The sequence below is a fragment of the Hylobates moloch genome, unplaced genomic scaffold, assembly GCF_009828535.3.
Source record: "Hylobates moloch isolate HMO894 unplaced genomic scaffold, HMol_V3 SCAFFOLD_5, whole genome shotgun sequence".
Taxonomy (NCBI): Eukaryota; Metazoa; Chordata; class Mammalia; order Primates; family Hylobatidae; genus Hylobates; species Hylobates moloch.
Window position 1 is genome coordinate 28,630,065 of NW_026652280.1, and position 22,338 is coordinate 28,652,402.

Below are 22,338 nucleotides of genomic sequence, written 5' to 3' on the forward strand. Positions count from 1 at the left end.
AGTAATGCTCAGGAACAGCAAAATTCGAGTGCCCAGGATACAAGATTAGAACATGTGAAGCAACTACAGATTTACTTTTATCTACTGGTCTCTTTCACTAGGCTGTGCGCTTAGGGCTGGAATTTTGCCATTTGTCTATTCATGTATGTACTACCAACACAATAAAGTCTGGCACTTATTTAGTACTCAGTGAATGGGGCACCACCAAACAGGTGGTTTAAATTCTTTCTGGTAAGTTCAGTAATGAAATGGGCTAGTTTCATTACTATGCACCACCACAGCCAGCTAATCTTTGTAATTTTAGTAGAGACGGGGGTTTAGCCATGTTGCTCAGGCTGGTCTTGAACTCCTGACCTCAAGCAATCCATCCACCTTGGCCTCCCCAAGTGTTGGGATTACAAGCGTGAGCCACTGCCCCTGGCCAAGATGGAGTCTTGCTATGTCTCTATGGACTTGAACCCCTGGGCTCAAGTGATCCTCCCACCTCAGCCTCCTGAGTAGCTGGCACTACAGGCACACACCACTGCACTCAGCTCTAGGTGGGCATTTCTAAGGATGTGGCAGTGACTAAGACATAATCTCTATCCTCAGGGGCTTCATGCATTAGAGATACTCATCTGAGCCATTCTAGTCCTAGAGTCCTAGCCTCTTGCACAAGTTTAGGTACATTAGATGTCTAATTAATGCTTATTTGAATTTAGAAACCATGACATGCTTTATGCATGATCAAAATTTGGCACTTTTTGGGGGCAGAGTCTACAGTAAGACAGACCATTCTAGAGACTGCATCAGAATGATCATCTCTTAAGTAACCAGACCTATCTTGATCATTGTTCTTTTATTTATTTATTTATTTATTTATTTATTTATTTATTTATTTATTTTTTGAGACAGGCTCTTGCTCGTTGCTCAGGCTGGAGTGCAAGAGCATGATCATGACTTACTGCAGCCTCAACCTCTCCAGGCTCCCACCTTGGCCTCCTCAGTAGCTGGGACCACAGGCACACCACCATGCCTGGCTAAGTTTTGTATTTTTTGTAATGATGGGGTTTCACCATGTTGTGCAGGCTGGTCTGGAACTCCTGGGCTCAAGCAATCCGCCTGCCTTGGCCTCCAAATGCTGGGATTACAGGCATGAGCCACTGCCCCAGCCAATCATCACTACTTTGGAGTCTCCACAACTAGCTAGGAGTCAAAAATTTTGGCCAGAGAAGCCCCAGAACTCAGAGGAATTGAACAGTATGTACTACAACAGTGTTTCTAAATATGTGTGCTGTAAAGCACTCTAGGTTCCTGAGATGTTAACAGGTAGTACCTGGTGAAATATGACTGAGAAAGGGTTTCAATAGAGCTGACAGGCCTCTGTACTGCAGGATTTCTCAACACCTTCAAGCAATGTGCTACGCTCCTTATATATGTTGTCTTGTTTAACAATCTATGACATGGGTCTTACCGTTTTTCCCATTTTTGAAATGAACAAGCTGAAGAAACTCAGAGAGTGAGTTGCCTGCTCCAGACCACACAGAGGTACCACCACACGTCACAGAATGGGACTCTGGGATCAGGTATTTCTGGCATCAAACACTGGTTTATGATCATTTGAAGCAATACTGTTTTTAATATGTTGATGGGCGCTACACCACTCCTAGAAGGACAGACAGCAATAATGTGTTTCCCAAACTGACTTGACTGAGGAGCCCCTGAGTGAATCAGCACTCAAGACTAGCTTTCCATGGAGCATGTTTTAAGAAACATTGTGGGGCAAATAATGTTTATTAATAGGGACACATAAATGAAACCTCAGTTTAATAGATAAGCATTTTTTACCTCCAGGTTCATAAGCTTCACTTGATGGCTCATTTCTTTTGAATGTTATTTGGTATGACATTGCAATTCTAACATATTCACTCTTTAGGATTTGACTTACCTAGTAATTCGACTCATTATGTCACTAATTTTGGTAAACTATATTCACATCAAGAGTATAAACTTTAACTTGCTGTGTATCTCAATGGGCCTGCAATTTGCATTTCGGGGTGAGATGATTCTTTATTGTATACGACTGACCAAAACTTTGCAGGACATCTAACATCCCTGATCCCTGCTGACTAAATACCAGTAGTAGTAGTACCACCACTATCACCACCTACTCAGTCACTGTGACAAGAAAACATACCCATAATTTCAAACCTGCTTCTAGAGGAGCAGTGTCACCCCAGCTGAGAACCATGGGTTAAGAGCCAAATAGAAAGTTTAATAAAATGTTAAAATAAACACCTAGCCAAATCCTGCATTCAGTATTCCAGCAAAGTTATGGTCATGCTATTGTCAATCCTGCATATCCAACGTCTCATGACATTTCTCCCTCTTCTGTTAATAACACAAACAGATTCAATACAAACTGCCAAGATACCATTTTTAGCCACGAGGGCTGAGTCCTGTGCTCTTTGCCAATAGCAGCAATAAAGCTGGGCAGAAGCTAAGCCCAGGACTGCATGAAATATTGGCTATCTGTGGTAGTAGCACAAAATAAGACGTATACCTGAATAGTCTATCATTTTGACAAATCTGGACTTTAAAAAGGATGCTGGGGTTTTTTTTCTCTTAAAAAGATTTATTATCAAAAAGCTTGCTCCCTTTAAATACTGAGCAGCTCCATTCTTTTTAGGATTATTAGGGCCCAAATAATTTCAGACTAAAACAAGAAATAAAAAACTGGACTATAGGTTCAGTAACATATTCACAGACATGTCAGTGTGTACTCAGGAACACTGGTTTCATTTCTTGATTGGAATGCTTATCACCATAAAATCTTCTGCTAGAGTCACTTCTTGGAGATCTAACACTGATTCAGCTTGCTTTTTTAGTTCTGCAATGCCATCTGTTTCTCCTTCTCTGGCCAAGGCAACTGGTTTGTACCTCTGACTGAAGTGAGTCAGAACCAGCCTCTTTGCATGGCACAACTTTGCAAATGTTGCTGCCATCTGTGGTGTGCTGTGGCCGTGCTCCTTTGCTTTGTCCATCTGGGCATCATCCAGGGTCGCTTCATGGATCAACAGGTCTGCTTCAAAGCACAGCTTTATTCCTCCATCACCCACAACCCCAGAGCAGTCACCCAATATGCAGATTTTTCTTCCAACAATAGGCTTTTTTAAGACATCTTGGGGAGAAATTGTAACCCCATTTTCCAGAACAACAGAAATTCCATTTTTCAGCTTCCCATAGGCAGGACCTGGCGGAACACCTAATGATGAAGGCAGATAACATTACATCATAGGAATGGAATTTATGACTTTTCAAGAGTCTATTTTAACAGCATTGCAAATAGCTAATGGAAAAGGCATCCATAATTGTTATAAATGTTTTACTACTTGTGGAAAACTGGAATTATTTATACATTTTTAAAATTTCAGTGTTGATTGATATTAGCAATGCCTTAGTACTTAACACATTTCCCATGCATACATGTCAGACAACTTTTAGTCTCCTAAGTATTGCTAGGACCTTATTGTAGTCACTATAACATTCTTGATTCTCTGCTGTGCACAGAAACAACAGTTTTTGAGAGTGCTTTATTTAATAAGCTCACCTTTGGGTAAAATTTGAGAGTGCATTTAAATAGTGATATAGTCAGGCTGGGTGCAGTGGCTCATACCTGTAACCCTAGCATTTTGCGAGGCCGAGGCAGGCGGATCACTTGAGCTCAGGAGTTTGAGACCAGTCTGGCCACAAGGCAAGATCCTGCCTCTACTAAAAATACAAAAAATTAGCCGGGCGTAGTGGTGCACACCTGTAGTCCCAGCTACATGGGAGGCCAAGGCACAAGAATTGCTTTAACCCAGCGGGCAGAAGTTGCAGTGAGTGAGCTGAGATCACACCACTGCACACCAGCCTGGACAACAGAGTGAGACTGCCTCAAAAAAAAAAAAAAAAAAAAGATAATCAACACCTAGTCAAAACAAGTACCTACAAAGTAACTTAATAAAAAAATTGTTAGCGGGATTGTTTGTATTACGAGATCAAGGAGCATTTTTTCAGGCAATTGTACATTATTAGTCTTCTTGGCAGACAAGGGCAGTTCCACATTTATCAAAGTGGGCTTAAATTAAGGCCGGGCGCGGTGGCTCACGCTTGTAATCCCAGCACTTTGGGAGGCCGAGGCGGGCGGATCACGAGGTCAGGAGATCGAGACCACGGTGAAACCCCGTCTCTACTAAAAAAAATACAAAAAATTAGCCGGGCATGGTGGCGGGCGCCTGTAGTCCCAGCTACTCGGAGAGGCTGAGGCAGGAGAATGGCGTGAACTCGGGAGGCGGAGCTTGCAGTGAGCCGAGTTCGCGCCACTGCACTCCAGCCTGGGTGACAGAGCGAGACTCCATCTCAAAAAAAAAAAAAAAAATCTCATATTAATTTAAAATAAGACCTGATCATCACTATGGACAATACTTACAAACCAGTATAATATGACCACCAATTCCAACACAGATCTTGTTTAAAGTTTCCAAATATAATAGTATTTCCACAGGCTTTCAGGTAATAAAAATACCCTTGGCCTAAGTCACTTTTCCTCATTATCTAGCATTTTGTTTTAGTTGAGGAAGAGATCACATAAATAAAAAAACAAACACACACAAAATGCTACCATGCTTTTTACAGGCACTGCCACAGCATGCCCGTGAAGGCAGTGACGCTGGAGATATAACGTACCTGGACTTTACCTCGCAAGAGGTGCTGAAAAGATCCCCTCATGCATGCTGGCTTAGCATGGAGGAGGTGTGAAGCCTTAGATAAACCCCAAGCCCACCTCTGTATGCTTGCTTTCAACTATGATGAACCCTGATATATAAAACTGGTTGAGGCACAGGGTTTTGAATACCAAATTAATTTAATCAAGGTTAAATTAGTAAGCAAAGTAGATACAGAAGGAAATTCTGAAAGCACATGGTTGCAGCTGTAAGGTTAAGAATGATGGCAAAAATTCTCAGACCAAAGATGTCATCAAAAACACATATCAAAGGGAAGACATGAAAAAATAAAGCCTGGACCTAAAACCACCACCACTACCACCCAAATCACCTTGCCAACCAAGATAGTATAAGATGAAGACAGACTAAGAATGTGGATCCAGGGAGCTGAAGACAGGATTCAAATGTATACTTGGCTTTTGCTCTAAATAGCATTTTTTGGCCCCATGGATTTTCCTTAATAAGCAAACTTTGGGCAAAGGGACTAAGTGGAGAAAATGTCAGTTTTAGGCCTGTGATAGAGGAGTGGAAGCTTACTATGACACTTTTTTTTTTTTTTTGAGACAGAGTCTCACTTGGTCACCCAAGCTGGAGTATAGTAACACCATCTTGGCTCACTGCAGCCTTGACCTCTCAGGTTCAAGCGATCCTCCTGCCTCAGCCCCCCAAGTAGCTGGGACTACAGGCACATGCCACCCCACCCAGCTACTTTTTGTATTTTTAGTAGAGATGGGGTTTCGCCATGTTGCCCAGGCTGGTCTTGAACTCTCAAACTCAAGTGATCCTCCCACCTCGGCCTCCCAAAGTGCTAGGATTACAGGCGTGAAGCACCACTCCTGGCCTTACTATGACACTTCTTATAGCTTCAGTCAACAGGAGCCCTATTGATGAGAAGCGGGGAAAAAAACAAAAAACAAAAAAAAACACTTACCAAGGTCTTTAAGTTTCTGTGCATTGAGTTTACCTGGGCGTTTCTTTTCCACGACTGAAAACCCAAATGAGGGAATTCTGTGAAAGAGGCGAAATGCTTTTACAACAAACTGTTCATCATCAAACAGAAGGTATGAGTTTTCTTCTGAGTCTAATAGGATAGTTCTTCCTTGTTCCTCTTTGGGAGGACTGTCTGCTCTATTCACATGTGCAAATCCTTTTAGTTCTTCTGCAGGACATTGATCCGCTGTAGGAACCAGTTCATGAACCACATAATGGAAGACCAGCTCCGTGTGAGAGAGTTCCATGGTTCGCCAGATAAAGTCCCGAAGCCCTACAGGGCCATAGATTTCAATGGGCTGTTTGGACACCATGGAGCCACTCTGCAGGCTGATTGTGCAGAGGAGCCCCGGAAGGCCAAAGAAATGGTCTCCATGAAGGTGTGTGATGAAGATCTTGGTAATTCTCCCTTTTGATTGAGATAGAGAAATACATTTGGAAATTTTTCATTAACTAAAAACCCATACAAAGCTATCTGAAACAAGCCTAACAATTTACATTAAAAATAGTAAATTGAATTTAAAAGTCCTACTTATCATCATAAACTTATTCATTTACATTTTGCTACATGATTCCAAAAACAAGAAAACAGGCTTTATTTCACCAGATGGTTTTTTGTTTGTTTGTTTGTTTTTAATAGTTTTTTTTTTTTTTAAAGAGACAGGTCTTGCTCTGTCATCCAGGCTGGAGTGCAGTAGTGTGATCATAGCTCACTGCAGCCTGACCTCCTGGACTCAAGTGATCCTACCGCCTCAGCCTCCCAAGTAGCTAGGACTACAGACCCTACCACTATGCCTGGCTTTTTTTTTTTTTTTTAATTTTGTAGAAATGGGGTCTTGCTATGTCGCCCAGGCTGGTCTCAAACTCCTGGCCTTAAGCAATTAACCCACCTTGGCCTCCCAAAGTGCTGGGATTACCGTGCCTAGCCCCACTAGATGGTTTCAATAAGATATAACATTTTTCATAAAACATCTTCATATTACATAGTTTTGCAGTTTTCAGAGTATTTTCATACATTTTCTGTCACATAAAAAAACAAGTAGGCCAGGCACGGTGGCTCAACGCCTGTAATCCCAGCACTTTGGGAGGCCGAGGCGGGAGGATCACCTGAGGTTGGGAGTTCGAGACCAGCCTGACCAACATGGAGAAACCCTATCTCTTCTAAAAAAAAAATACAAAATTAGCCAGTCGTGGTGTCGTATGCCTGTAATCCCAGCTACTCAGGAGGCTGAGGCAGGAGAATTACTTGAACTCGCGAGGCGGAGGTTGCAGTGAGCCAAGATTGTGCCATTGCACTCCAGCCTGGGCAACAAGAGCGAAACTGTCTCAAAAAAAAAAAAACCAAGTAAAATATACAGGTGTACCAAAATAATTCACTTAACTATTAAATAGATAGGCCTCAAGTATCAAAAGCATCTAGCAATTACATTGCCCCCTACTGCTCCCTCTGAGAAAAGCAAACATATATTCCAGGAAAATAAAATGTTCCACTGGCTCCCACTGACTGGACCAGTACCTGAACCCAAAATTGCCTTTTAAAGACTCCCTATACCGGACAGGGATTAACCAATCAAGTCACGGCCTGTTTGTCTGGGTGAGGTTGAAGAAGATGGAGAAAAAGGAAGGAGGGTGAGGAAGGGAGGGGAAAAGGGAGGTAGGAGACGGAAAAAGGTGAGGAACTGAGAAGGAAGGTGGGCAACAGATGCCAGAATGCAGGAGGGCCGATCCCCTAAGCTATTATGTAAGGGTACTTGGGTCCATTCTTCCTTTCAGTCTGAACTAACACAACAGCTTTTTCAGTGCATACTGGCTTAGGTTATAACTTGGTTTAGCCAACGGTAAACTGAATTTATTGCTGGAATATGGCAGGATGCCACATCAGCATTTTCTGAGACGCACCACATGACATTTCAAAAGTAACAACCAAAATTAACACATATCTAGTACAAAAGAGACTTCTGGTCCTTTGCTCAAGGCCCACCTATTTTAAACATTTGATGCTATAAACATACAGAAACAGTTTATTGATACCATAAAAGAACAGGAAGAGTTTACTGTAATGTGATTTGTTCTATAACATCAAGTGTTCTCCAAGCAAGTCTTCCCAGAATTACTACATCCAAGCCCAGGCCCCAGCAACAGAGAACAATAGATTGGCACAGGCTGATTGTGGACCTTGCGAATCCCCAGGAGGCACTCTAGAAGTTTCCTCAATATGCTCCTTTTTGCTGTTTTTTTACTGCCTGAATCCCTCATATCCCCCGTCTCGCTGTCCGGGTTGCCAAGCCACCTCCATGAGTGACCTGAGGATTCTGCAGACAAAAGAACTACAGCAATAGGGCCAGGCGCGATGGCTCATGCCTGTAATCACAACACTTTGGGAGGCTGAGGTGGGTGGATCACCTGAGGTCGGGAGTTTGAGACCAGTCTGATCAACATGGAGAAAACCTGCCTCTACTAAAAATACAAAATTAGCTGGGTGTGATGGCGCATGCCTGTAATCCCAGCTACTCAGGTGGCTGAGGCAGGAGAATCGCTTGAACCCAGGAGGTGGAGGTTGTGGTGAGCCGAGATCAGGCCATTGCACTCCAGCCTGGGCAACAAGAGTGAAACTCCATCTCGAAAAAAAAAAAAAAAAGAACTATAGCAGTCACTGAGTCCAGATCCCCCAGTGGCCTAAAAACTGCCAGCATCTGACTTTCTGGGCCCTTTCCCTAACCACTCTAAAACAAAGCCAAACTGAATACCAAAACAACCTGTGAACTTGAAGTGAGGCAAATTAAGTGAAAAACTGCTTCCTACAGTTATCACAGTTTCAAGGAGACAAATATTTCATTTTTCAAGAAACCTGATTTCAAAGGGAGAAGGAATGGCAACCACAATTATCAAAGGTATGAGGAAGCTCTCAAATGAAGACACAAAAATGCCTGAGTTCCCTTTCCCTTGGGAACAAGGAAGTTATGGGGGAATATGTCATCCACAGAGGAGTGGAATATTGAGCATTCTCTAAAAATGAAGACATAGGTATATTTACTGGATTTGGAAAAGCTGCAATATATTGTTTGTATACATTGCTCAGTTGAAAAAAAAAGCAGGTTATGCCAACAGCAGTATAATTCTATGTATGCAGAACTATACACACACACACTCCCATACTATCACCATATCTATATACATAGAAAATGCACCTATGGGGGAGACTTGGACTTTTCTTATTTACACTTTTCTGTTTTGTTTGAATTTTTACAATAAGCATTTATACTTTTTATATCATTTAAAAAATCATGCTCTTATAATACTTTTAATAATCATTTCATGTGTACACATAAGTATAGGGTGTAGAATAATATACATGGAAGACTTGGAAGAGTGGGAGGGTGGCGGGGGGCAGGGGGGTGTGGTGAGGGATGATTAGTTACCTGATGGGTACAACGTACATTATTTGGTGATGAGTACATTAAATCCCAGACTTCACCACTATGTAATATATCCGTTATCCCTAGAGGTAGTACAAGCTGGAAGGGTTTCAATGAATCAAATAATGATAGGTCCATAATAGGTTATGGAGAGAAATTAGTATGTACTGAGGGTGCTGCATTCCAGTTTGAGACTAGGGGCATCTGAAGTACTAGACAGTCAAAGGTAATGCCCTAGGATTACTATCTCACCTTCCTCTCTAAGGCCAGAAATTTTTCTTTCTTTTTTTTTTTTCGAGATGGAGTCTCACTCTGTTACCCAGGCTAGAGTGCAGCGGCACAATCTCAGCTCACCACAACCTCCGCCTCCTGGATTCAAGCGATTCTCCTGCCTCAGCCTCCCAAGTAGCTGGGTTTACAGGCACCCACCACCACGCCCAGCTAATTTTTGTATTTTCAGTAGAGATGGGGTTTCACCATGTTGGCCAGGCTGGTCTCAAACTTCTGACCTCGTGATCCACCTGCCTTGGCCTCCCAAAGTGCTGGGATTACAGGCGTGAGCCACCATGCCCAGCCTCAGAAATTTTTTTTCTAAGCGTATAGAAATGCAGTAAACTAAAGGTTCCTTTGGGATTTTGGGGTTGTGTTTTGTATGAATGCATGCATTTATGTTTATTTATTTGTTGAGACAGGGTCTTGCTCTGTCACCAGGCTGGAGTGCAGTGGCTCAATCATGGCTCACTGCAGCTTTGACCTCCTGGGCTCAAAGGATCCTCCTGCCTCAGCCTCCCGCTGGGACCACACCTGGCTTTTTTATTTCTTGTAAAGATGGAGTCTCTTTATGTTGCCCAGGTTGGTCTCAAACTCCTGGCCTCACGTGATCTTCCTGCCTTGACCTCCCAAAATACTGGGATTACAGGCATGAGCCACTGTGCCCAACTCCAACTGTTTATTTAAATCCTATATAGACTGGGCACAGTGGCTCACACCTGAATCCTAGCACTTTGGGAGGACAAGGCGGATGGATTGCCTGAGCTCAGGAGTTTGACAACAGCCTAGGCAACATGGCAAAACCCCATCTCTATTAAAAATACAAAAAAAATTAGCCAGGTGTCGTGGTGCGTGCCTGTAATCCCAGCTACTCAGGAGGCTGAGGCATAAGAATCACTTCAACCTGGGAGGCAGAGGTTGTAGTGAGCCGAGATCGCACCACTGCACTCCAGCCTGAGCAACAGAGCAAGACTCTGTCTCAAAAAAAAAAAAAAAAATCATATATAAAGGAACTGTAAAATATACTTGTGGTGGATACTTTAGGTGATCCCTGTGGCCCCTACCTCCTGGTGTTCACGTCCTACAATCCCCTCTCCTTGAGTGTCGCTGGGACTTGTGACTTGCTTCTAACCAGTAGAATATGGCACAAGAATGCAGTGTGATTATGTTATGGGACATAACTTGCTAGCAGACTTACTCTAGAGTCTCCTTCTCCCATGCTGGCTATGAAGAAGCAAGCTACCATGAAGCAGAAACCTACAATGCAGAGAACTCAAGGAGCTCAGGGTGGACTGTCCTACCACTGTAAGCATTCTGCCAACAACCTGAAAGAGCTGAAAAGCAGAATCTTCCCCAGTTGGGCCTCTGATGAAATTGTAACCCCAGCCAACACCTGGATTGTAGCCTAGTGAGACCCTGAAGCAGAAAACCTAGCTAAACCAGGCCCAAACTCCCTAACCTACAGTAACTAGGAGATAATAAATGCAAATAAGCCACTAAATTTATAATCTGTTATGCATTATTAGATAGTATCAGATAACTAACACAAGTATTAAATAAAAAGATGTATCCCCACAGCCAAACCTCTGGTACTCACACTTAACAATTTCTTGTTTCTATTTTAGTACACCTTGCCACCTCAACTCCTACTGTCTAAAATGTTAACTATCAAGTCTCTACTCTGGCCTGTGCCTGTCCAGAGGGCTCTCATGAAGGTTCTTATGAAAGGAATCTCTGTATGATCCAAGGAAAGCAAAGAATAGCACCTGAATTATCTCAAAGTTTCAACACGAGAGTATATAATTATGGTTCAATTGTACCTACCTAAAGGCCATATGTCCCAAACAATATGCATTAGCTCCTTCCTCCAACAACTCTTTTCCTAACTTTTTCTCTAGGTCCAGGACATCACCATCAGTAACTTGTATTAATTCTTCACTTCCTCGCACACTAGACATTCAGTGACCATCTCCTCTTGGCTCTACAAGTATCTCTTAAATTGAATCTCTCATCTCCATCTCTATACTTCAACATCCTCATTCTCTCTCTCTCTCTCACACACACACACACACACACACACACACACACACAGTGATGATATGGTTTGTGTCCCCACCCAAATCTCATCTTGAATTGTAGCTCCCATAATCCCCACATCATGGGAGGGACCCGGTGGGAAGTAATTGAATAATGGGAGCATGTTTTCTCATGCTGTTCTCATGACAGTGAGTAAGTCTCATGAGATCTGATGGTTTGATAAAGGGGAGTTCCCCTGCACATGCTCTCTTGCCTGCCACCATGTAAGACATACCTTTGCTCTGCCTTTGCCTTCCACCATGTTTGTGGGGCCTCCCCAGCCATGTGGAACTGCAAGTAGTCCATTAAACCTCATTTTTTTTAATAAATTACTCAGTCTTGGATATTTCTTCATAGCAGTATGAAAATGGCCTGATACAGTAAATTGGTACTGGTAGAGTGGGATAATGCTATAAGGATACCTGAAAATGTGGAAGTGACTTTGGAACTGGGTAGCAGGCAGAGGTTGGAACAGTTTGGAGGGCTCAGAAGGAACAGGAAAATGTGGGAACGTTTACAACTTCCTAGAGACTTGGAGGGCTCAGAAGACAGGAAGACACGGGAAAGTTCGGAATTTCCTGTTGAATGGTTTTGACCAAAAAGTCCAGGCTAAGGTAGTCTCAGATGGAGATGAGGAACTTATTGGGAACTGAAGCAAAGGTGATTCTTGCTATGCTTTAGCAAAGAGACTGGCAGCATTGTGTCCCTGCCCTAGAGATCTGTGGAACTTTGAACTCAAGAGAGATGCTTTAGGGTATCTGGCAGAAGAAATTTCTAGGCAGCAAAGCATTCAAGAAGTAACTTGGGTGCTCTTAAAAGCATTCACTTTTATGTATTCACAAAGATATGGTTTGGAATTGGAACTTATGTTTAAAGGGAACCAGAGCATAAAAGTTCAGAAAATTTGCATCCTGATGATGTAATAGAAAAGAAAATCCTATTTTCTGAGCAGAAATTCAAGCTGGCTGCAGAAATTTGTGTAAGTAATGAGGAGCCAAATGTTGTCACCAAGACAATGGGGAAAATGTTGCCATGGCATGTCAGAGGTCTTCACAGCAGCCCCTCCCATCACATGCCCAGAGGCCTAGGAGGGAAAAATGGTTTCCTGGCCTGGGCCCAGGGCCTTGCTGCTTTGTGCAGTCTTGGGACTTGGTGCCCTGCATCCCAGCATGGCTTAAAGGGGCCAAGGTACAGCTCAGGCAGTTGCTTCAGAGAGTGCAAGCCCCAAGCCTTAGCAGCTTGGATGTGGTGCTGGGCCTGCGGGTGCACAGAAGTAAAGAATTGAGGTTTGGGAACCTCCGCCTAGATTTCAGAGGATGTATGGAAACACCTGGATGTCCAGGTAGAAGTCTTCTGCAGGGGTGGAGCCCTCACAAAGAACCTCTACTATGGCAGTGTGGAAGGGAAATATGGGGTGTGAGCCCCCACACATAGCCACTGGGACACTGCTTAGTAGAGCTGTGAGAAGAGAGCTACTGTCCTCCAGAACCCAGAATGGCAGATCTATTGACAGCTTGCACTGTGTGCATGGAAAAGCTGCAGACACTCAACGCCAACCCATGAAAACAGTCAGGAAGTGGGCTATACCCTGTAAAGCCACAGGAGTAGAGCTGCCCAAGACAATGGGAACCCACCTCTTGCATCAGCATGCCCTGGATGTGAGATATGGAGTCAAAGGAGATCATTTCAGAGCTTTAAGATTTGACTGTCCTATTGGATTTTGGACTTGGATGGGGCCTATAGCCCCTTTGTTTTGGCCAATTTCTCTCATTTGGAATGGGTGTATTTACCCAATGCCTGTACCCCCATTGTATCTAAGAAGTAACTAACTTGCTTTTGATTTTACAGGTTCATAGGTGGAAGGGACAAGCCTTGTTTCAGATGAGACTTTGGACTGTGGACTTTTAAATTAATGCTGAAATGAGTTAAGACTTTGGGGGACTACTGGGAAGGCATCATTGGTTTTGAAATATGAGGACATAAGGTTCTGGAGGAGTCAGGGGTGGAATGATATGGTTTAGCTATGTCCCAACCAAATCTCATCTTGAATTGTAGCTCCCATAATCCCCACATGTCATGGGAGGGACCCGGTGGGAAGTAATTGAATCATGGGGGGCAGGTTCTCTCATGCTGTTCTCATGACAGTGAATAAGTCTCATGAGATCTGATGGGTTGATAAAGAGCAGTTCCCCTGCATATGCTCTCTTGCCTGCCACCATGTAAGACACGCCTTTGCTCTGCCTTTGCCTTCCACCATGATTGTGAGGCCTCCCCAGCCATGTGGAACTGCGAGTCCATTAAACCTCTTTTTTTGTCGTTGTTTTAATAAATTACCCAGTCTTGGGTATTTCTTCATAGCGGTATGAAAATGAACTGATACAAGTGAACTGCAATTGCCTTGGAACTGGTCTCCCTGATGCTATTCTCTCTCTCTCCCAATACATGTGCCATCAGAAAACTCGGTCCTAAAACACAAACAAGATTGCCTTATTCCCCCCTTTAAAACATGAATGGTTTCTTTTTCCCAGTAGAACAATAAAGTCTAAATATCTTACTATGCTACAGAGGACTTCACAGTCAGCCCTCACCTTTTCAGCATTCTTAGTTCCATCTAGCCTAGCCAAGTACTCAATGCTCCCCAACATGCCAGTTCTTTCCTGGAAACTTCCTTACTTGTTGCTCACTTTGTTGTCCATTCCCTCAATGTCCATCTCTACTTCTCTCTCAGAAAAACTTCTATGTATCTCTTGGATCCTAGCTCAACTGTTAACAATCTCTGGGATGCCTTCTATTAATGAATGGTCAGTTACTTCCCCCTCCTTTGTGGTCCAAAGTACTTAGAAAATACCTCCATTATTCTACTTATCATATTACATGATGGATTACTGTCTGTTTGCATGTCAGTTTCCATCACCAGACCAAGAGATCCCTGAACACCAGAAGTATCTTTCCTTTAGTCACCAAGTGCCAGGTACTGTGATGAGTTGTAGGAATAATGACTTCAATATTATTTATCAAGACCTAATAAGTGAGAGGCACTGTGCTAAGTTGCTAAACGTCTTATCCATTCACTAAAGTAAAGTAAGTTCCATGATCATTTATATACTTAGTAGATGCCTAGTTGAACAGATATAACTAGGCATCTACTAGGTATATAAATGATCATGGAATGTACTTTACAGTATAGGGAGATAAAGAACACAGAAACAAACTAAATAACATAATTTCAGATACTGATGATGCTAAGAAGTCAATAAAAATAGGACAAAGTAAAGGAATGACTGAGGTGAGAGAGGAACTACTTAATCCAGGAGGATTTGGGAAAGCCTCTGAGAAGATGGCATCTGAGCTAAGATTTAACTGACAAAGATGCAATCACACAGAGAATAAATGATTACATGTAATTCTCATAACACCCTTTCTAAGTAGACTTTTTATCCCCATTTTCAAGATGGGGAAAGTAAAAGTTGAAGTTTGTTGATATGCTAAGGTCACAGGCCCAAGACACAGCCAGGACTAGAACCCAGGTCTGCCTGACTCCGAGCTGAAGCTTTTCACCATTGGACTGCTCTATCTCCCAGATGCTGGCCTCTACTCACTCCATTCCCCCTGGTTGAAATGCCCTTCTTCTCCTCAGCCCTGAAATTCCTCCTCCTCCTTTGACAACCCACACGTCAACCTCGCTGAGAAGTTTACCCTAATAACCTCAAGAGGAAAAGAGCATCTCCCTCCTCCAAACATTTCCTACCCTTTGCATCCTCTCATGAAAACTATCTCCCGTTGGAGGTAAGTATGTACACTGCTTCCTTGCTAAGGCAGTGTCCATCTAATATGCCCAGTGTATCCCACGACATTTCCCAAACCCCAAGCCTACATGAATCCTTGCTTTCAGCATCTACGGGATAAATGAAAAGCAAGTAAATAAGCAAATGAAGTTCAGTGGATGTGGCCAGATGCCTGCAGGCCTTCCAAGTCTCACCAGGGTCTAGCATTGAAGTGGGATGCAACCATCAGGGCTGTTTTAAACAAAATGTCCAAGGAGAGCCAAGAAAATGAAGCAGAACAACAAAAAAATCTTAACAAGATAGCTGAAGGCACACTAACCTGCTTTAAGTTGGCTTTTCATAAGCTGTGTCTGTGTTCCCTCACCACAGTCAAAGAGCCAGCACTCGCCTTCACACCGAAGGACCACAGCAGAGGCACCCCGGGTTGGAGATGGGTATGCTGCACCCGTCCCCAGAAATGTCACATCCATAGACATCTTCCACCCTGCAACAGAAAGATCATCTGGGGATTATTTCATATCACTGTACCAAAAACACATTCCTGTAATATTTATCGTTATTATTACTTTTTGGTTATTTAGAACAGTCTGGATTATTGGTCTCTCATAGTATTCCACACATATCCACAGTAAGATTTTAATAACTTGGCTAAAACTCCAAGTTAACAAATCTTGTATAATCGCTCACACACCCAAACAAAAATAACCAAACCCAGGCAATTAAAAACTATAGCTGAATTCTAACTATATGATGTTCTCAAAAAGGCAAAACTATGGAGACAGTAAAAATCGTGCTTGCTAGTGATACAGGGGGAGATAAGGAAGAATGAACAGGTGGAGCACAGGGGATGTTTAGGGCAGTGAAACAATTCTGTATGATACAGTAAGACAGACATATGTCATTATACATTGGTCAACTGTACACAGAATGAACACCACTAGAGTGAATGAGTTCTAATGTAAACTTTAGTTGACAGTGTATCAATATTGGCTTATCAACTGTAACACATGTAGCACATTTTTCTTTTCATTTTTTTTATGAGCTCTTAAGCTTCTGAACATATACCACATTAATGCAAGATGTTAATAAGGGGAAACTGAGGGGTGAGGGATAAGAGAGTATATGGGAACTCTCTGTACTTTCTACTTATTAATTTTTTTTAAAAAATCCTTCTAATAAACATTAAACAACAACAACTCTAGTTGAGATACTGGGCAAGAGACGGTATTTAATGATGCTCACCAAATGGTGTCTCTGATGCCCATAATGATCAGCCCTTTCTCTGAACAATCATAACAGTAATGCTCTATGATGCTCTATAGTCATGCTGATATTTCACAATAATGCTGAACAAATGTCTCACTCCCTACATGACATGGTCCATGACTCACGAGGACTAGGGACTCTGCTATTTTAAGTGATCAGCAACAACCTGTTGAATGTGCAGGTTTATTCCAACTCCTGGCACTATTCCTTTCACTATTTCTAGGTACATCTGACATCACTGATATACTTCTGAGATGCAAGATGTGTATCAAACAAAATACATTAGAACGAACTGAAATTTATACATAACTGATTATAGATTATCCACATTGATGGCAGGGAAGAAAACAAATAAGCTTAAGAAAAACTACTATAACAGAATTTGACCGACAGCTAGATATAAAATATACAAAAACTTCAATAACTCTTCTCAGTCTTAGCAATAACAAGATAAAAACAGAAATGGGGGAAAAAACCCATTCCAAGAGCAAAAACAAAATTACCAGAAATAAAGTTAGCAGGAAAGGAACAGCACCCAAAAGATTCACACGAATAAGAGATACACATTATGTCCTTGATAGGATGACTTGATATCACAGAGATGTTCATCCTTCCTAAGCTAATGTAGATGTATTTGGTGCAAATTCTATCAGATTTCCAGTGGGATTTATTTTGGAACAGAAACAATCCAAAAATCATATGGAAGAAAAAATAAATGTCTGAGAAGGGGCGAGAAAATTCCAAAAAGCAGTGAGTAGTGACGTGCTTTTCTAGGTATTGACATTTACTACAGCAATCTGACATAATTAAAATAGAATAGGCTGGGCACGGTGGCTCATGCCTGTTATCCCAGCACTTTGGGAGGCTGAGGAGGGTGGATCACCTACGGTCAGGAGTTTGAGACCAGCCTGGCCAAGATGGTGAAACCCTGTCTCTACTAAAAATACAAAAATTAGTCGGGCATGCTGGCACACACCTGTAGTCCCAGCTACTTCGGGAAGCTGAGGCAGCAGAATTGCTTGAACCTGGGAGGTGGCAGTCGTGGTGAGCCAAGATTGCACAACTGCACTCCAGCCTGGGTGACAGAGTAAGACTCTGTCTCAATAAACACATACGTACATACATACATACAATAATATTGGCACAAAAATAGAGGTAAAAGGGAAGGGAAAGTTCAGAAATAAACCAACTACCTATCGCAATCAATACAGTGTATAACAAAGGTGTAAAAAGTGTGGTTTCTTTAATGAATGGCACTGACATAATTGGCTGTTCTAGCAGAGAAAAAAGCAAAGAAAGATGCTCACTTTGCATTGTATATAAAAATACACTTCACATAGTTAAGAAATTTAAATGTAAAAAATCCAATAACATGTTCAAAAAAAATTAGAAGAATGTTTATACCCTTAACTGTGGAGATGGGAAGCCCTTATTGGCAAGACATAAAATCCAGAAATTTTAAAAACAGACATTTTCACTAAATAAAATATTTTGTATATATTGAGACTCACAAAGTCAAAGGACAAGAAAAGAAAACCTGAAAAAAATAGTTTGGACCCCCTTATGACAGGGGGTTAATGCTCCTAAAAAAAAAGTTTATGCAAATACATTCAAAATACAAAAATACTGGTGCAATGGAAAAACAGGCAAAGGAGATATATATATATGAATCACAGAAGAAATCCAAATGGCCTATAAGCATGAAAAGGGTTCAAACAACTATCGTGTATCTATTTTAAACATTTAAATTAATAAATAAAAGATAAGGGTTCAGTCTCCAGGTAGTTAGTGGAATGCAAAACAAAGAACAAAGAGGCTGGGTACGGTAGCTCATGCCTGCAATCCCAGCATTTTGGGAGGCTGGGGTGGGAGGATCACTTGAGCCCAGGAGTTTGAAAACAGCCTAGGCAACATAGTGAGACACTGTCTCTACAAAAAAAATAAAAAACAAAAATCAGCTGGACATGGAGGCATGTGCTTATAGTCCCAGCTTTTCAGGAGGCCAAGGCAGGAGGACCATTTGAACCTGGAAGGTTAAGGCTGCAGTGAGCTGTGATCTCACTGCTGCACTCCAGCCTGCGTGACAGAACAAGACCCACTCTCACAACAAACAAAAAAAGAGAGACCATTTACCACACATCAGCTAGCAGGCAAATATCAATGGAGCAATGCTAATCAGTGCTAACCGGGATGAGGGTAAATGGGTACTGTCACAAACTAATGGTGACAAAGTTATGAATTGCGATTATGCTTTGGGAGAATAATTTGGAATATATATTACCAGCAATAATGATGCTGTTGATAATTATATGCTTTCCCCCAGTAATCCCATTTTTCATAATCTACCCAAATAATAAAGATCTATGTAAAATGACGTGTATTGTGGTGCTCTCAAGGTGGCTAAAATATGAAAGCAATCCAAATATATCAATAGGAAAATGGCTGAATATTTTATTGTACATTTGTGCTATTATTTATTCTATCAACTATTTATTCTGCAGCTAATAGAGTCTTCTGTAACTACTGTCGTGGAGGGATGACAAGGAGAAAAGTTACAGATGGCTATGGTATGATCTCATTTTTATAACAATACCCCAAACCCCTACATTTATGTAAGACAGAGAAAGTCTGATGTGGGAGAGGGTACACACCATCCTGTTAATATGGGTTATCTCATGGGTGATTAAAGTGATGGGGTGGGGGCTGTGCGGGGGATTAACTTTTCTTTTAAATCTTTTACATTATGTTTCAATGAGTGGCATTTTATTTAATTTTTTAAAATTTATATTTACTTAATGCTGATGATTTTTTTTTTTTGGAAATGTGTCATACGGCCAAACATGCTTCTCTAACTACACACTGCCTAGTCTTCCCTTCCATTTTGGGAAACAGCCCCTCCCCATATTTCCTGCCGCCAACCCTCATACATAAGGTGGTGCATCTCTACCTTAAGCATAGCGTTGAGGTTATTGCTAACATCCCTTTCATGTGTTACTCTACATTATCACCTCCAAGATCAAGTCTTCCTCTGATAATAAAGGAGCTTTATTTGCAGAGGCTTCCTTATTGATTTGCAAGATAGGTAAGAATAAACAGAATGCAGAAAGTTAACATTTGTAAAGGCAAATTAACTGCAGAAGGAATAATAGAATATAATCACTTTGTCATCCCTAACAAATAATGGATTTAGATCAGTAGTACATAACCCCGGGGGCATTTTAGAATCACCTGGACAGCTTTTAAAACATATCAGTGAAGGTCAGGTATGGTGGCTCCTGTTTGTAAACTCAGTACTTTGGCAGGCCGAGGTGGCAGGATGGCTTGAGGCCAGGAGTTCAAGAGCAGCCTGGGGAACATGGCAAGACTCTGTCTCTATAAAAAATTAGCTGGGCATGGTGGCATACACCTGTAGTCCCAAACAAAACAAAAAACCGTATCAATAATTGGACTCCATCTCAGAACATTTAGATAGGAAATTCTGCAAGTGAGACATGTTTTAGTATTAAAAAATAAATAAAATAAAAAGCCTTCTCCTGTGATCCTAACATGGAGTCCGATTTGAGGATCATTTAGTGAAAGGCTAACAGAGAACTGCAATGTATGGATGAGGCTGACCTAAACTCAGTACTCAACTAATCAATCTTTTTAAAAAAAGTTTTATTCTGAAAAACTTCAGACACATACAGAAGTAGAGATTAGCACAATGCAATGCCATACACCCATCATTGAACTTCAACAACTGTTAACTCATAGGCAATCATGTTTCACCTATACACACCACCCCCATTATTCCAAGAATACTTGATAAGACAAACGGTGTGCTGTCTAATGGAAGTACCCCATTAGGCAGCACGCATTGTCTAGCTATCTCTCTTTCTGACGTTAACAGCCACTAGTGATCATTGCCAGGATCCATTATTTCATTAGGGGTTGCCAAAAGGTGATATTCTCTCATTTCTTTTGCATGTATTTGCTGGCATTCCCTGGTCAATTGTTACCCTATGGTGCTACTTGTACATAAAAGGTCCACAAAGAGAGGCAAGATGCTATCTAATTCCTCGTGTGATACAATGTGAAAAACACAGTAATCCCCCATTAAGTTTTCTTGCCAAAAAATAGAACCTGACCTGAAAAAGGCTGCAGGTCTAAATACCTGCTTATCAAAGGATACCAGAGATGGAAAAAGCAAAATCCTGGATGTAGAAAACGTGAACCGTACAAATGACTTGTTCAAGTAAAATAAAGAGAACAAAATAAAGAGCGAGGGAAAAAGATTAAGAGAGATCTAAGAGGCATCAACCAAATATAACGTGTGTAGATTGTTTGGATACTGATTTGCACAAACTGGGTAAGAGGAGAGAGACAACTAGGAAAATGTAAATGCTGACTGGATAGTAGAGGGTAAAATGAAGTGCTAATTACACTGATAATGGCTTTATCTCTTAAAAAGGTGTTATTGTGTTTTATAAACATGAACAAGGTAACAGATGGAATGGTACATTTCAGATTTGCTTTAAAATACTACAGTGGGGGAGAGGGTAACAGATGAAACAGAACTGATTCTGAATTGGGAGTTCAGCATACTATTCAATTTTCATATATGACTTGAAGGTTTCCATAATAATTCAAAAACAAATATAATGAAAACCCTCCAAACAGGTCGGGAAGTAATCAGAAATTATTTAATCAATGGTGCATGTTTTGGGACATGCACCATTCTTGGCACTAAGAATTAAATGCGAGCAAACCAGATTAGGTCCCTGTCTTCTTGGAAAAAAAACAAAACAAAAACCCAGCTGCTTGCTTTCTCAAGACTGTGATCCACGTTCGGCAAAGTGCGTATTCCAGTCGTGATCACAGTACTGTCATTTCACTCTGGGCCCGTGGATCTCGGTCCTGGCCGCAGATCACAATTCCCCGGTGATGATGGGGCATCAACATTTGGAGGCTTCCCAAGCGATTCTACTGGCTACCGGGTTGAGAACCGGCGCTCCTTCGTTTTCAGGCAGGCAGTGTCAACCCTGCAATCACTCTGTGGTGTGCCTAGGGCAGATATCGCCGTCCTCCATCTTAGAGCTGAAAGAACCGGGGCCGGGCGGCAGAAAGTAAGAGGCCAAGGCACAGGCAGGTCCAGAGGCCAGATTTCCGGCCTCTGGAGAGCCCAGGCTCCCCTACGAGCCCGTGTTAGCCTCGAAAAAGGCTGGGTGTGCGGCGGCGCCGGGCGGCCGAGGCTCCGGCCCGCCGAGACTCCGGCCCGGGGCGGTGAACGAGGCGCGTCCTCGCTCCCGGACGCTCCCCAGGCTTAGGTCCCCAGCGCCGGGCCGTGCCTGGTCGAGCCGGCGAGTCCTGAGGAAGCGCGCCCGCCCCCCTCTGGTATGCCCTACCGCACTCACCCTCTCCCCGAGGCCCGCGCCAGGAGCCGAGGGAGGTGCAGGCCCGCACTCTGGCCCAGCTGTCCGCGGGGCTACAATGCGCCCGGGCGGAAGTACGCCGCCGGCCGGGTCCCGCGCGGCCGCTCTAGGATGCGAGGGAGGTCCGCGCTCGGTGGCGCCCGCGCGGGTCCTGGCTCTGGGCGCGCTTCCGGGCTCCCCCGGGGCCGCGAGGGCAGTGATTGAGTTTCCCTCCTTCCCAGGTCGCTGTGTGTCAGGTGGTGGCTATGGCCCTGAGGACCAGAGCAGGATAAACCAAAAGGGAAAAAGTTACTCTTCTTTTGTTTTCCGTGTAATATTTTCCACACAAGAGTGTTCTTCCTGATGTTTTGCTCATACATATGTGTCATTTTTGGTCTTT

General features: G+C 42.5%; 1 protein-coding gene across 1 annotated transcript; it reads right to left on the reverse strand.

The window, feature by feature from the left end:
• Positions 1-869: 869 nt before the first annotated feature.
• On the reverse strand, positions 870-22,017 carry ELAC1 (elaC ribonuclease Z 1). Its single transcript, XM_032152269.2, has 4 exons — positions 21,942-22,017; positions 15,602-15,766; positions 5,677-6,144; positions 870-3,244 (listed from the first exon to the last, which is right to left on the reverse strand). Exons 2-4 carry the CDS (start codon positions 15,756-15,758, stop codon positions 2,778-2,780), a joined length of 1,092 nt encoding a protein of 363 aa, XP_032008160.1. The 5' UTR covers positions 15,759-15,766; positions 21,942-22,017; the 3' UTR covers positions 870-2,777.
• Between the last annotated feature and the right edge of the window lie 321 nt (positions 22,018-22,338).